Source organism: Mobula hypostoma, chromosome 1 (genome assembly GCF_963921235.1).
Source record: "Mobula hypostoma chromosome 1, sMobHyp1.1, whole genome shotgun sequence".
Classification (NCBI taxonomy): Eukaryota; Metazoa; Chordata; class Chondrichthyes; order Myliobatiformes; family Myliobatidae; genus Mobula; species Mobula hypostoma.
In genome coordinates this window covers 30,997,005-31,010,251 of record NC_086097.1, presented here as the reverse complement: position 1 = coordinate 31,010,251, position 13,247 = coordinate 30,997,005, and the positions used below count along the sequence as shown (strand labels likewise).

The window sequence follows — 13,247 nt, the reverse complement described above, 5'->3', positions numbered from 1 at the left end:
GGGAAACTGAAGTGATGTTATCACTCAGTCTGTGTCAGCTGGTGTGCCAGCCTGTACTGGCCTTCCTCAGAGCAGCACGGATCACTTCTTAACTGAGTTCATTAGGAGCACCTATCCCTTGGGGTCATCTGCTCTGGATAGTGATGCGATCACTCAAGTGGAGTATGATGTTCTCCTAAGGAGATGTCTATTGGTGGGTCCTCAGGTGGCTGTAGAAGCCGATCTGCAATCCACGTACTCTGCTGTAGTGTGGGCAAGAGTAAGTGGTGTTTGTGGTTGGTAGTTGGGTCTTTTGGTTGTTCTCTGCAGCACAACGGAAATCACTCTCATGTAGTGCAGCTTCCTCATGAACAAATTTCCTCCAGGTAGGTCTATTGAGTGCATTGTCCCAGTTTTTAGATGGAGTGCTGAATTTTGTTGTTATCTTTGAACTGGGAGTAAAGGATCTGTTCGAGTTGATGTGAGTAAGCCACCTGGATGACATGACTGATCCATCAGAGTTGGTCTTGCTTTATCTTTACTCTGTAGTTCTTTGCCACTCTCACCCTCCCCACTATTAAGCACATCAACAAGGAGCGTTGCTACAAGAAAGCGGTATCTATCCTCAAGAAGCCCCTCATCCAGGCCATGCTCTCTCCTTACTGCTGCATCGAGAAAGCTGCAGGAGCATTATATCCCACACCGCCAGGTTCAGAAACAGTTATTATGCTGCAGCCAGTGCCTTTTTCTCAGGACAGAAATAGCTAATTCACGGGGGCATAATTTTAAGATGATTGGACGAATGTGTAGGGGAGTTGCCAGAGGTAGGTTCTTTACGCAAAGAGTGGTGGGTGTATGGAACGCACTGCAAGTGGTGGTGGTGGAGGCAGATGCTTTAGGGGGATTTAAGAGACTTTTGGATAGGCACAGGGATGAAAAAAGAAGTTGGAGGGCTATGTGGGAGGAAAGAGTTAATTTGATGTTGGAGTAGGTGAAAGAATTGGCATAACATTGTGGACTGAAGGGTCTGTACTGTGCTGTTAAGTTCTATGCAAACCAGGTTCGGGAACAATTATTACTCTACAATCATTGGGCTCCTCAACTGGCGTGGATAACTTCAATTACCTCAACTCTGAACTGATTATAGACTCACTTTCAACGACTCTTTACAACTTATGTTCTTGGTATTTTTTTTAACAGTGTGTCTTTTGCATATTGGTTGTCAGTCTTTGTTTATGTATGATTTTTCATAAATTCTATTGTATTTCTTTATTTTCCTGTAAATGCCTGCAAGAAAATGGATCTCTAGGTAGTATATGGTAACATACACATTGTGTACTTTGATAGTGTTAGTGTAGTGGTTAGTGCAAAGGTTTACAGCACCAGTGATCAGAAGATGGGGTTCAATTCCCACTGCTGTCCGTAAGGAGTTTGTATGTTCTCCCTGTGACCACATAGGCTTTCTCCGGGTGCTCTGGTTTCCCCCCACATAAGGGGTAAGGTAAGTAAGTTGTGGGCATGTTGTATTTTCTAGGGCGCCACGGTAACTTAGTGGTTAGCACAACACTATTACAGCTCAAGTGTTGGAGTTCAGAGTTCAATTTCAGCATCCTCTGTAAGAAGTTTATACATTATTCCTCTGAGTGTGGGAGTTTCCTCCGGGTGCTCCGGTATCCTCCTTTCCTCCCATAGTCCAGAGAAGTACCAATTAGAAGGTTAATTGGCCATTGTTAATTGTCCTGTGACTAGACTCAGGTTAAGTAGATGGACGGCAAGGGACTGTCCGCATTGTCTCTCTGAGTAAATAAAATACGTTTACTTTGAACTTTGAACCAAAAACGTCTCCGTTTTAGTCTCTCCTGTGAGGTCCAAGGTTGGTGCGTCCATGACCAGGGTCTGGAGGTCGGAGGCCTGAAGACAGCTTATCCTGGAGTTGGGCCTGAGATCAATAGTGTATCCTGACCTGGTGGGGGGGGGGTGTAGGAAAGGGTTTGTTTTGCTATTCTTTCGTCTTTCTTGTGCATTCGCTGAACATTGTGAGTATGTTATGTTGACACTGGAGTGTGTGGTGACACTTGCAGGCTGCCCCCAGCACATCCTCGGAGTGTGTTGGTCATTGATGCATTTCACTGTATGTTTTGATTAGATTAAGAAATCTAATCTTTGAATCTTGAGACAGACAGGATGACCCACTGAGACTCATTCAGACGCTCTGTTTTATCTGTGTAGTGACTGATGCTGAGATTTCCTGACTTTGGTTAAAGACAAGGTCAAAGTCAGGTTTATTTCATCTGCTAAAGTATATGTATGCAATGAAAAACTTAATTACAGCAGTATCACAGGTACATAGAATCAGATAAGCAACATTCACAAGGTAAACGTAATTTATACACTATTTTTACAAGAAAGCATAATTAAAACAAAAATAAACAAAGCTCTTACCTCTACCACCACCCTGGCAAAGCGTTGCAGATACCTACCACTCTATGTAAAAAATACTTTCCTCTGACGTCCTCCCTATACTTCCCTCCGGTCACCTTAAAGTTCAAAGTAAATTTGTCAAACATATGCACATACTGTAAATGGCACCATAGACAACCCTATGATTAATTTTCTTATGGGCATTCACATTACAAAATATCACAACAGAATCAATGAGAACTACACACAAAGGTAGGAAAGTTGAAAGTCGCTCATCAAGCAGGAGTTGGTATGTTTCATCAGCAACCTCTCAAAGCAGTACATCACAGTGGATGTAAGTGCTGCTGGTTGATAGTCATTGAGGCAGGATACCATGTACTTCGTGGGTACCAGTATGATTGAAGCAGGCAGGTACGTCAGACTGCCGAAGCAAGAGGTTAAGGAGATCAGTGAAGGCTCCAGCCAGTTCATGAACACAGGTTTTCAGTTATGCCCCCTCATATTACCTATTTCCACTGGCTATGCTCCTTCTTATCTGATACGTCTCTATCAAGTCACCTCTCATCCTACTTCGCTCCAAAGAGAAAAGCCCTAGCTCTCTCAACCTATCCTCATAAAAGATACTCTAATCCAGGCAGCATCCTGATAAATCTCCTCTGCACCCTCTCTAAACCTTCCATATCCTTCCTAGCTACAGGAGATACCTAACAAAAGTGACACTTGAGTGTATGTTCATGGTCTTCTGCTGCTGTAGCCCATCCACTTCAGGGTTCAAAGCATTGTACATTCAGAAATGCTCTTTTGCACAACATTGTTGTAACACGTGGTTGTTTGTGTAACTGTCTCCTTGCTGTCAGCTTGAACCAGTCTGGCCATTCTCTAACCTCACTCATTAACAAGGCATATTTGCCTACAGAACTGCTACTCACTGGATTTTCTTTTGTTTTTCCACACCATTAACTGTAAGCCCTAGACACTGTTATGTGTGAAAATCCCAGCAGTTCAGCAGTTCCTGAGATACTCAAACCACCCCATCTGGCACCAACAATCACTCCACGGTCAAAGTCACTTAGACCACATTTCTTTCCCATTCTGACGTTTGGTCTGAACGACAAATGAGCCCCTTAACCATGTCTGCATGTTTTTATGCATTGAGTTGCTGCCACATGATTGGCTGATTAGATATTTGTGTGAGTGAACAGGTGTACAGGTACACCAAACAGAGTGAGTGTTCTCTGAGTGTAGGTTTTTAATACCATGAGGGGCACAGACAAGGTGGACAGTCACAGTCTTTTCCCACAGTGCAGAGTCTGAAAGTAAAGGATATAGGTTTAAAAGGAGGGGAAAATTTTTAAGGAGAAAGTTTTTCACATAAAGAATGGTGGGTATGTGGAACGAGCTGCCAGAGGAAGTGGTAGAGATGAGTACTATTGGGCAGACACATAGATAGGAAAGATTTAGAAGGATATGGGCCAAACGCAGGCAAAAAGGGACGAGGTCAAGTAGGCAGCTTGGTTGGCATGGATCAGCTGGGCTGAATAACTATAACTCTATGCCTCACTGTTTATTTCCCTTGTTTCTAGAACTTATTCTCACTACAACGTGCCCATAATTCTTTATGTCATCAATTTACACCAAGGGTGATTTACAGTCACCAGTAAATTACCCATGTTTTCTTTGGGGTATGGACAGAAACTAAAATACCCAGTAGAAGCGAACATGGAGAGTTCCACACAGGCAGCACCTTGGATCGGGACTGAACCTGGGTTGCTGTGGAGAGGCAGATGCACTGCCTACCTGTGCTTTAGTGCCACCCTGAAAATAATGCCTGTTTAGAGGTCTGTCTGTGTACTTGAAGCCAGTCCATGGTGTCTTTGTACTGCAGTCACTGCATTCGGTCTGGAGATCAAAGGCCCAAAGGCGGCCTTTCCTGGGGTTGGAGGCGTGTGTGTGTGTGTGTGTGTGTGTGTGATTGTTAATACGAATGATGGATTTCACTGTTTGTTAAATCTGTGTAGATACCCAGACATCCCTAATTTATGGTCATCCTTTCTGTTTCAGGCTTCGACCACTGATTTCTTCTGTTCCTCCAAAGAAACAGGCGACCAGAGAGGTAATGTGGTTTCCTTAATCTCGCTTTTCAATTCTGAGAACGTTGGCTCATGCTGATTCAGTGTTGAGTGACAGTCTGCACTGGGTCAGTGATGTGAGTCTGCACTGCATCAGTGATGTGGGTCTACACTGAGTCAGTGATGTGGGTCTGCACTGGGTCAGTGATGCAGCAGTTGGCACTGGATCAGTGATGTGGGTCTGCACTGGGTCAGTGATGCAGCAGTTGGCACTGGGTCAGTGATGTGGGTCTGCACTGGGTCAGCGATGCAGCAGTTGGCACTGGATCAGTGATGTGGGTCTGCACTGGATCGGTGATGCAGCAGTTGGCACTGGATCAGTGATATGGGATCTGCACTGGGTCAGTGATGAGGGTCTGCGCTGGTTCAGTGGGGTGGGTCTGCACTGTGTTGGTGATGCAGCAGTCGGCACTGGGTCAGTGATGCAGCCGTTGGCACTAGGTCAGTAATGCGAGTCGGCACTGGGTCAGTGATGCGGGTCTGCACTGGGTCAGTGATGTGAGTCAGCACTGGGTCAGTGATGTGAGTAGGCACTGGGTCGGTGATGTGAGTCAGCACTGGGTCAGTGATGTGAGTCTGCACTGGGTCAGTGATGTGAGTCAGCACTGGGTCAGTGATGTGAGTTGGCACTGGGTCAGTGATGTGGGTCTGCACTGGGTCAGTGATGTGAGTCAGCACTGGGTTGGTGATGTGAGTCGGCACTGGGTCAGTGATGTGAGTCAGCACTGGGTCAGTGATGTCAGTCGGCACTAGGTCACTGATGCAAGTCGGCACTGGGTCAGTGATGCGGGTCTGCACTGGGTCACTGATGCAAGTCGGCACTGGGTCAGTGATGTGAGTCAGCACTGGGTCGGTGATGTGAGTCAGCACTGGGTCAGTGATGTGAGTCGGCACTGGGTCACTGATGCAAGTCGGCACTGGGTCAGTGGTGTGGGTCTGCACTGGGTCAGTGATGCAGCAGTCGGCACTGCATCAGTGATGTGAGTCGGCACTGGAACGGTGATTCAGCGGTCGGCACTGGATCCGTGATGTTGGACGGCACTGGGTCAGTGATGTGAGTCGGCACTGGGTTGCTGATGCAGCTGTCGGCACTGGGTCAGTGATGTTAGTCGGCACTGGGTCAGTGCTGTGAGTCGGCACTGGATCGGTGATGCAGCAGTCGGCAGTGGGTCAGTGATGTGAGTCGGCACTGGGTCAGTGATGAAAGTCGGCACTGGGTCGGTGATGCAGCAGTCGTCACTGGGTCAGTGATGTGAGTCGGCACTGGGTCAGTGATGTGAGTCGGCACTGGGTCAGTGATGCAGCAGTGGGCACTGGGACAGTGATGAGGGTCTGCACTGGGTCAGTGATGCAGCAGTCAGCACTGGGTCAGTGATGAGAGTCGGCACTGGGTCGGTGATGTGAGTCGGTACTGGGTCGGTGATGCAGCGGTGGGCACTGGGTCAGTGATGAGGGTCTGCACTGGGTCAGTGATGCAGCAGTCGGCACTGGGTCAGTGATGAGAGTCGGCACTGGGTCGGTGATGTGAGTCGGTACTGGGTCGGTGATGCAGCGGTGGGCACTGGGTCAGTGATGAGGGTCTGCACTGGGTCGGTGATGCAGCAGTGGGCACTGGGTCAGTGATGCAGCAGTCGGCACTGGGTCAGTGATGAGAGTCGGCACTGGGTCGGTGATGTGAGTCGGTACTGGGTCGGTGATGCAGCGGTGGGCACTGGGTCAGTGATGAGGGTCTGCACTGGGTCGGTGATGCAGCAGTGGGCACTGGGACAGTGATGAGGGTTTGCACTGGGTCAGTGATGCAGCAGTCGGCACTGGGTCAGTGATGTGAGTCGGCACTGGATCAGTTATGTGAGTCGGCAGTGGGTCAGTGATGTGAGTTGGCACTGGGTCAGTGATGAAAGTCGGCACTGGGTCGGTGATGCAGCAGTCGTCACTGGGTCAGTGATGTGAGTCGGCACTGGGTCAGTGATGTGAGTCGGCACTGGGTCAGTGATGCAGCAGTGGGCACTGGGACAGTGATGAGGGTCTGCACTGGGTCAGTGATGCAGCAGTCAGCACTGGGTCAGTGATGAGAGTCGGCACTGGGTCGGTGATGTGAGTCGGTACTGGGTCGGTGATGCAGCGGTGGGCACTGGGTCAGTGATGAGGGTCTGCACTGGGTCGGTGATGCAGCAGTGGGCACTGGGTCAGTGATGCAGCAGTCGGCACTGGGTCAGTGATGAGAGTCGGCACTGGGTCGGTGATGTGAGTCGGTACTGGGTCGGTGATGCAGCGGTGGGCACTGGGTCAGTGATGAGGGTCTGCACTGGGTCGGTGATGCAGCAGTGGGCACTGGGTCAGTGATGCAGCAGTCGGCACTGGGTCAGTGATGAGAGTCGGCACTGGGTCGGTGATGTGAGTCGGTACTGGGTCGGTGATGCAGCGGTGGGCACTGGGTCAGTGATGAGGGTCTGCACTGGGTCGGTGATGCAGCAGTGGGCACTGGGACAGTGATGAGGGTTTGCACTGGGTCAGTGATGCAGCAGTCGGCACTGGGTCAGTGATGAGAGTCAGCACTGGGTCGGTGATGTGAGTCGGTACTGGGTCGGTGATGCAGCGGTGGGCACTGGGTCAGTGATGAGGGTCTGCACTGGGTCAGTGATGCAGCAGTCGTCACTGGATCAGTGATGTGAGTCGGCACTGGGTCAGTGATGTGAGTCGGCACTGAGTCAGTGATGAGAGTCGGCACTGGATCAGTGATGTGAGTCGGCACTGGGTCAGTGATGTGAGTCGGCACTGGGTCGGTGATGTGAGTCGGCACTGGGTCGGTGATGCAGCAGTCGGCACTGGGTAGGTGATGCAGCAGTCGGCACTGGGTCGGTGATGCAGCAGTCGGCACTGGGTCAGTGATGTGAGTCGGCACTGGGTCAGTGATGAGAGTCGGCACTGGGTCAGTGATGTGATTCGGCACTGGGTCGGTGATGCAGCAGTCGTCACTGGGTCAGTGATGTGAGTTGGCACTAGGTCAGTGATGCGGGTCTGCACTAGGTCGGTGATGCAGCAGTCAGCACTGGGTCAGTGGTGTGAGTCGGCACTGGGTCGGTGATGCAGCAGTTGGCACTGGGTCGGTGATGCAGCAGTGGGCACTGGGTCAGTGATGAGTGTCTGCACTGTGTCAGTGATGCAGTAGTCGGCACTGGATCAGTGATGTGAATCGGCACTGTGTCGGTGATGCGGGTCTGCACTGGGTCGGTGATGCGGCCGTCGGCACTGGATCCGTGATGTCAGTCGGCACTGGGTCAGTGATGTGAGTGGACACTGGGTCAGTGATGTGAGTGGACACTGGGTCAGTGATGTGAGTCGGCACTGGGTCAGTGACGTGAGTCGGCACTGGGTCAGTGACGTGAGTCGGCACTGGGTCAGTGACGTGAGTCGGCACTAGGTCAGTGATGCGAGTCTGCACTGGGTCGGTGATGTGAGTCGGCACTGGGTCGGTGATGTTAGTCGGCACTGGGTCAGTGATGTGAGTCGGCACTGGGTCAGTGATGTGAGTCGGCACTGGGTCGGTGATGTGAGTCGGCACTGGGTCAGTGATGTGAGTCTGCACTGGGTCAGTGATGTGAGTCGGCACTGGGTCAGTGATGTGAGTCGGCACTGGGTCAGTGATGTGAGTCGGCACTGGGTCAGTGATGTGAGTCGGCACTGGGTCGGTGATGTGAGTCGGCACTGGGTCAGTGATGTGATTCGGCACTGGGTCGGTGATGCAGCAGTCGTCACTGGGTCAGTGATGTGAGTTGGCACTAGGTCAGTGATGCGGGTCTGCACTAGGTCGGTGATGCAGCAGTCAGCACTGGGTCAGTGGTGTGAGTCGGCACTGGGTCGGTGATGCAGCAGTTGGCACTGGGTCGGTGATGCAGCAGTGGGCACTGGGTCAGTGATGAGTGTCTGCACTGTGTCAGTGATGCAGTAGTCGGCACTGGATCAGTGATGTGAATCGGCACTGTGTCGGTGATGCGGGTCTGCACTGGGTCGGTGATGCGGCCGTCGGCACTGGATCCGTGATGTCAGTCGGCACTGGGTCAGTGATGTGAGTGGACACTGGGTCAGTGATGTGAGTGGACACTGGGTCAGTGATGTGAGTCGGCACTGGGTCAGTGATGTGAGTCGGCACTGGGTCAGTGATGTGAGTCGGCACTAGGTCAGTGATGTGAGTCTGCACTGGGTCGGTGATGTGAGTCGGCACTGGGTCAGTGATGTGAGTCGGCACTGGGTCAGTGATGTGAGTCGGCACTGGGTCAGTGATGTGAGTCGGCACTGGGTCGGTGATGTGAGTCTGCACTGGGTCGGTGATGTGAGTCTGCACTGGGTCAGTGATGTGAGTCTGCACTGGGTCGGTGATGTGAGTCGGCACTGGGTCAGTGATGTGAGTCGGCACTGGGTCGGTGATGTGAGTCGGCACTGGGTCAGTGATGTGAGTCTGCACTGGGTCAGTGATGTGAGTCGGCACTGGATCAGTGGTGTGGGTCTGCACTGGGTCAGTGATGTGAGTCGGCACTGGGTCAGTGATGTGGGTCGGCACTGGGTCAGTGATGTGAGTCGGCACTGGGTCGGTGATGTGAGTCGGCACTGGGTCGGTGATTGGAGTCGGCACTGGGTCAGTGATGTGAGTCGGCACTGGATCAGTGATGTGGGTCTGCACTGGGTCAGTGATGTGAGTGGACACTGGGTCAGTGATGTGAGTGGACACGGTCAGTGATGTGAGTCGCACTGGATCAGTGATGTGAGTCTGCACTGGGTCAGTGATGTGAGTGGACACTGGGTCAGTGATGTGAGTGGACACTGGGTCAGTGATGTGAGTCGGCACTGGGACGGTGTGCAGCAGTCGGCACTGGGTCAGTGATGCGGGTCTGCACTGGGTCGGTGATGCAGCAGTCAGCACTGGGTCGGTGATGTGAGTCGGCACTGGGTCAGTGATGCGGGTCTGCACTGGGTCGGTGATGCAGCAGTCGGCACTGGGTCGGTGATGTGAGTCGGCACTGGGTCGGTGATGTGAGTCGGCACTGGGTCAGTGATGCGGGTCTGCACTGGGTCGGTGATGCAGCAGTCGGCACTGGGTCAGTGATGTGAGTCGACACTGGGTCGGTGATGTGAGTTGGCACTGGGTCAGTGATGCAGGTCTGCACTGGGTCGGTGATGCAGCAGTCGGCACTGGGTCAGTGATGGGGGTCTGCACTGGGACGGTGTGCAGCAGTCGGCACTGGGTCAGTGATGCGGGTCTGCACTGGGTCGGTGATGCAGCAGTCAGCACTGGGTCGGTGATGTGAGTCGGCACTGGGTCAGTGATGCGGGTCTGCACTGGGTCGGTGATGCAGCAGTCGGCACTGGGTCGGTGATGTGAGTCGGCACTGGGTCGGTGATGTGAGTCGGCACTGGGTCAGTGATGCGGGTCTGCACTGGGTCGGTGATGCAGCAGTCGGCACTGGGTCAGTGATGTGAGTCGACACTGGGTCGGTGATGTGAGTTGGCACTGGGTCAGTGATGCAGGTCTGCACTGGGTCGGTGATGCAGCAGTCGGCGCTGGGTCAGTGATGTGAGTCGGCACTGGGTCGGTGATGTGAGTTGGCACTGGGTCAGTGATGCGGGTCTGCACTGGGTCAGTGATGTGATTCAGCACTGGGTCAGTGATGTGAGTCGGCACTGGGTCGGTGATGCAGCAGTCGGCACTGGGTCAGTGATGCAGCAGTCGGCACTGGGTCAGTGATGTGAGTCGGTGATGTGAGTTGGCACTGGGTCAGTGATGCGGGTCTGCACTGAGTCGGTGATGCAGCAATCGGCACTGGGTCAGTGATGTGAGTCGGCACTGGGTCGGTGATGTGAGTCGGCACTGGATCGGTGATGTGAGTCGGCACTGGGTCGGTGATGTGAGTCGGCACTGGGTCGGTGATGTGAGTCGGCACTGGGTCGGTGATGTGAGTTGGCACTGGGTCGGTGATGCAGCAGTCGGCACTGGGTCGGTGATGTGAGTCGGCACTGGGTCGGTGATGTGAGTCGGCACTGGGTCGGTGATGTGAGTCGGCACTTGTTCGGTGATGTGAGTCGGCACTGGATCGGTGATGCAGCAGTCGGCACTGGATCGGTGATGTGAGTCGGCACTAGGTCGGTGATGTGAGTCGGCACTGGGTCGGTGATGTGAGTCGGCACTGGGTCGGTGGTGTGAGTCGGCACTGGGTCGGTGATGCAGCAGTTGGCACTGGGTCGGTGATGCAGCAGTGGGCACAGGGTCAGTGATGAGTGTCTGCACTGTGTCAGTGATGCAGTAGTCGGCACTGGATCAGTGATGTGAATCGGCACTGTGTCGGAGATGCGGGTCTGCACTGGGTCGGTGATGCGGCCGTCGGCACTGGATCTGTGATGTCAGTCGGCACTGGGTCAGTGATGTGAGTGGACACTGGGTCAGTGATGTGAGTGGACACTGGGTCAGTGATGTGAGTCGGCACTGGGTCGGTGATGTGAGTTGGCACTGGGTCGGTGATGCAGCAGTCGGCACTGGGTCGGTGATGTGAGTCGGCACTGGGTCGGTGATGTGAGTCGGCACTGGGTCGGTGATGTGAGTCGGCACTGGGTCGGTGATTGGAGTCGGCACTGGGTCAGTGATGTGCGTCGGCACTGGATCAGTGATGTGAGTCTGCACTGGGTCAGTGATGTGAGTGGACACTGGGTCAGTGATGTGAGTGGACACTGGGTCAGTGATGTGAGTCGGCACTGGATCAGTGATGTGAGTCTGCACTGGGTCAGTGATGTGAGTGGACACTGGGTCAGTGATGTGAGTGGACACTGGGTCAGTGATGTGAGTCGGCACTGGGTCGGTGATGCAGCAGTCGGCACTGGGTCAGTGATGGGGGTCTGCACTGGGACGGTGTGCAGCAGTCGGCACTGGGTCAGTGATGCGGGTCTGCACTGGGTCGGTGATGCAGCAGTCAGCACTGGGTCGGTGATGTGAGTCGGCACTGGGTCAGTGATGCGGGTCTGCACTGGGTCGGTGATGCAGCAGTCGGCACTGGGTCGGTGATGTGAGTCGGCACTGGGTCGGTGATGTGAGTCGGCACTGGGTCAGTGATGCGGGTCTGCACTGGGTCGGTGATGCAGCCGTCGGCACTGGGTCAGTGATGTGAGTCGACACTGGGTCGGTGATGTGAGTTGGCACTGGGTCAGTGATGCGGGTCTGCACTGGGTCGGTGATGCAGCAGTCGGCGCTGGGTCAGTGATGTGAGTCGGCACTGGGTCGGTGATGTGAGTTGGCACTGGGTCAGTGATGCGGGTCTGCACTGGGTCAGTGATGTGAGTCAGCACTGGGTCAGTGATGTGAGTCGGCACTGGGTCGGTGATGCAGCAGTCGGCACTGGGTCAGTGATGCAGCAGTCGGCACTGGGTCAGTGATGTGAGTCGGTGATGTGAGTTGGCACTGGGTCAGTGATGCGGGTCTGCACTGAGTCGGTGATGCAGCAATCGGCACTGGGTCAGTGATGTGAGTCGGCACTGGGTCGGTGATGTGAGTCGGCACTGGATCGGTGATGTGAGTCGGCACTGGGTCAGTGATGTGAGTCGGCACTGGGTCGGTGATGTGAGTCGGCACTGGGTCGGTGATGTGAGTTGGCACTGGGTCGGTGATGCAGCAGTCGGCACTGGGTCGGTGATGTGAGTCGGCACTGGGTCGGTGATGTGAGTCGGCACTGGGTCGGTGATGTGAGTCGGCACTTGTTCGGTGATGTGAGTCGGCACTGGATCGGTGATGCAGCAGTCGGCACTGGATCGGTGATGTGAGTCGGCACTGGGTCGGTGATGTGAGTCGGCACTGGGTCGGTGATGTGAGTCGGCACTGGGTCAATGATGTGAGTCGGCACTGGGTCGATGATGTGGGTCGGCACTGGGTCGGTGATGTGAGTCGGCACTGGGTCGGTGATGCAGCAGTCGGCACTGGGTAGGTGATGCAGCAGTCAGCACTGGGTCAGTGATGCAGCAGTCGGCACTGGGACAGTGATGTGAGTCGGCACTGCGTTGGTGATGCAGCAGTCGGCACTGGGTCGGTGATGCAGCAGTCGGCACTGGGTAGGTGATGCAGCAGTCGGCACTGGGTCAGTGATGCAGCAGTCGGCACTTGTTCGGTGATGTGAGTCGGCACTGGGTCAGTGATGTGAGTCTGCACTGGGTCGGTGATGCAGCAGTCGGCACTGGGTCAGTGATGCAGCAGTCGACACTGGGTCAGTGATGTGAGTCGGCACTGGGTCGGTGATGTGATTCAGCACTGGGTCGGTGATGTGAGTCGGCACTGGATCGGTGGTGCAGCAGTCGGCACTGGGTCGGTGATGCAGCAGTCGGCACTGGGTCAGTGATGTGAGTCGGCACTGGGTCAGTGATGTGAGTCGGCACTGGGTCAGTGATGCAGCAGTCGGCACTGGGTCAGTGATGCGGGTCTGCACTGGGTCGGTGATGTGATTCAGCACTGGGTCGGTGGTGTGAGTCGGCACTGGGTCGGTGATGTGAGTCGGCACTGGATCGGTGGTGCAGCAGTCGGCACTGGGTCGGTGATGCAGCAGTCGGCACTGGGTCAGTGATGTGAGTCGGCACTGGGTCAGTGATGTGAGTCGGCACTGGGTCAGTGATGAGAGTCGGCACTGGGTCAGTGATGTGAGTCGGCACTGGGTCAGTGATATGAGTCGGCACTGGGTCAGTGATGTGAGT

General features: G+C 54.1%; 1 protein-coding gene across 2 annotated transcripts in view; it reads left to right on the top strand.

Moving 5' to 3' along the window:
• brf1b (BRF1 RNA polymerase III transcription initiation factor subunit b) overlaps positions 1-13,247 on the top strand; it is a 459,400-nt gene that overhangs the window by 432,534 nt on the left and 13,619 nt on the right. For both annotated transcript variants that reach the window (XM_063045501.1, XM_063045512.1), the window contains one exon: positions 4,462-4,513. In XM_063045501.1, coding sequence (XP_062901571.1) covers positions 4,462-4,513 — 52 coding nt within the window. The remainder of the gene's footprint in view (positions 1-4,461; positions 4,514-13,247) is intronic.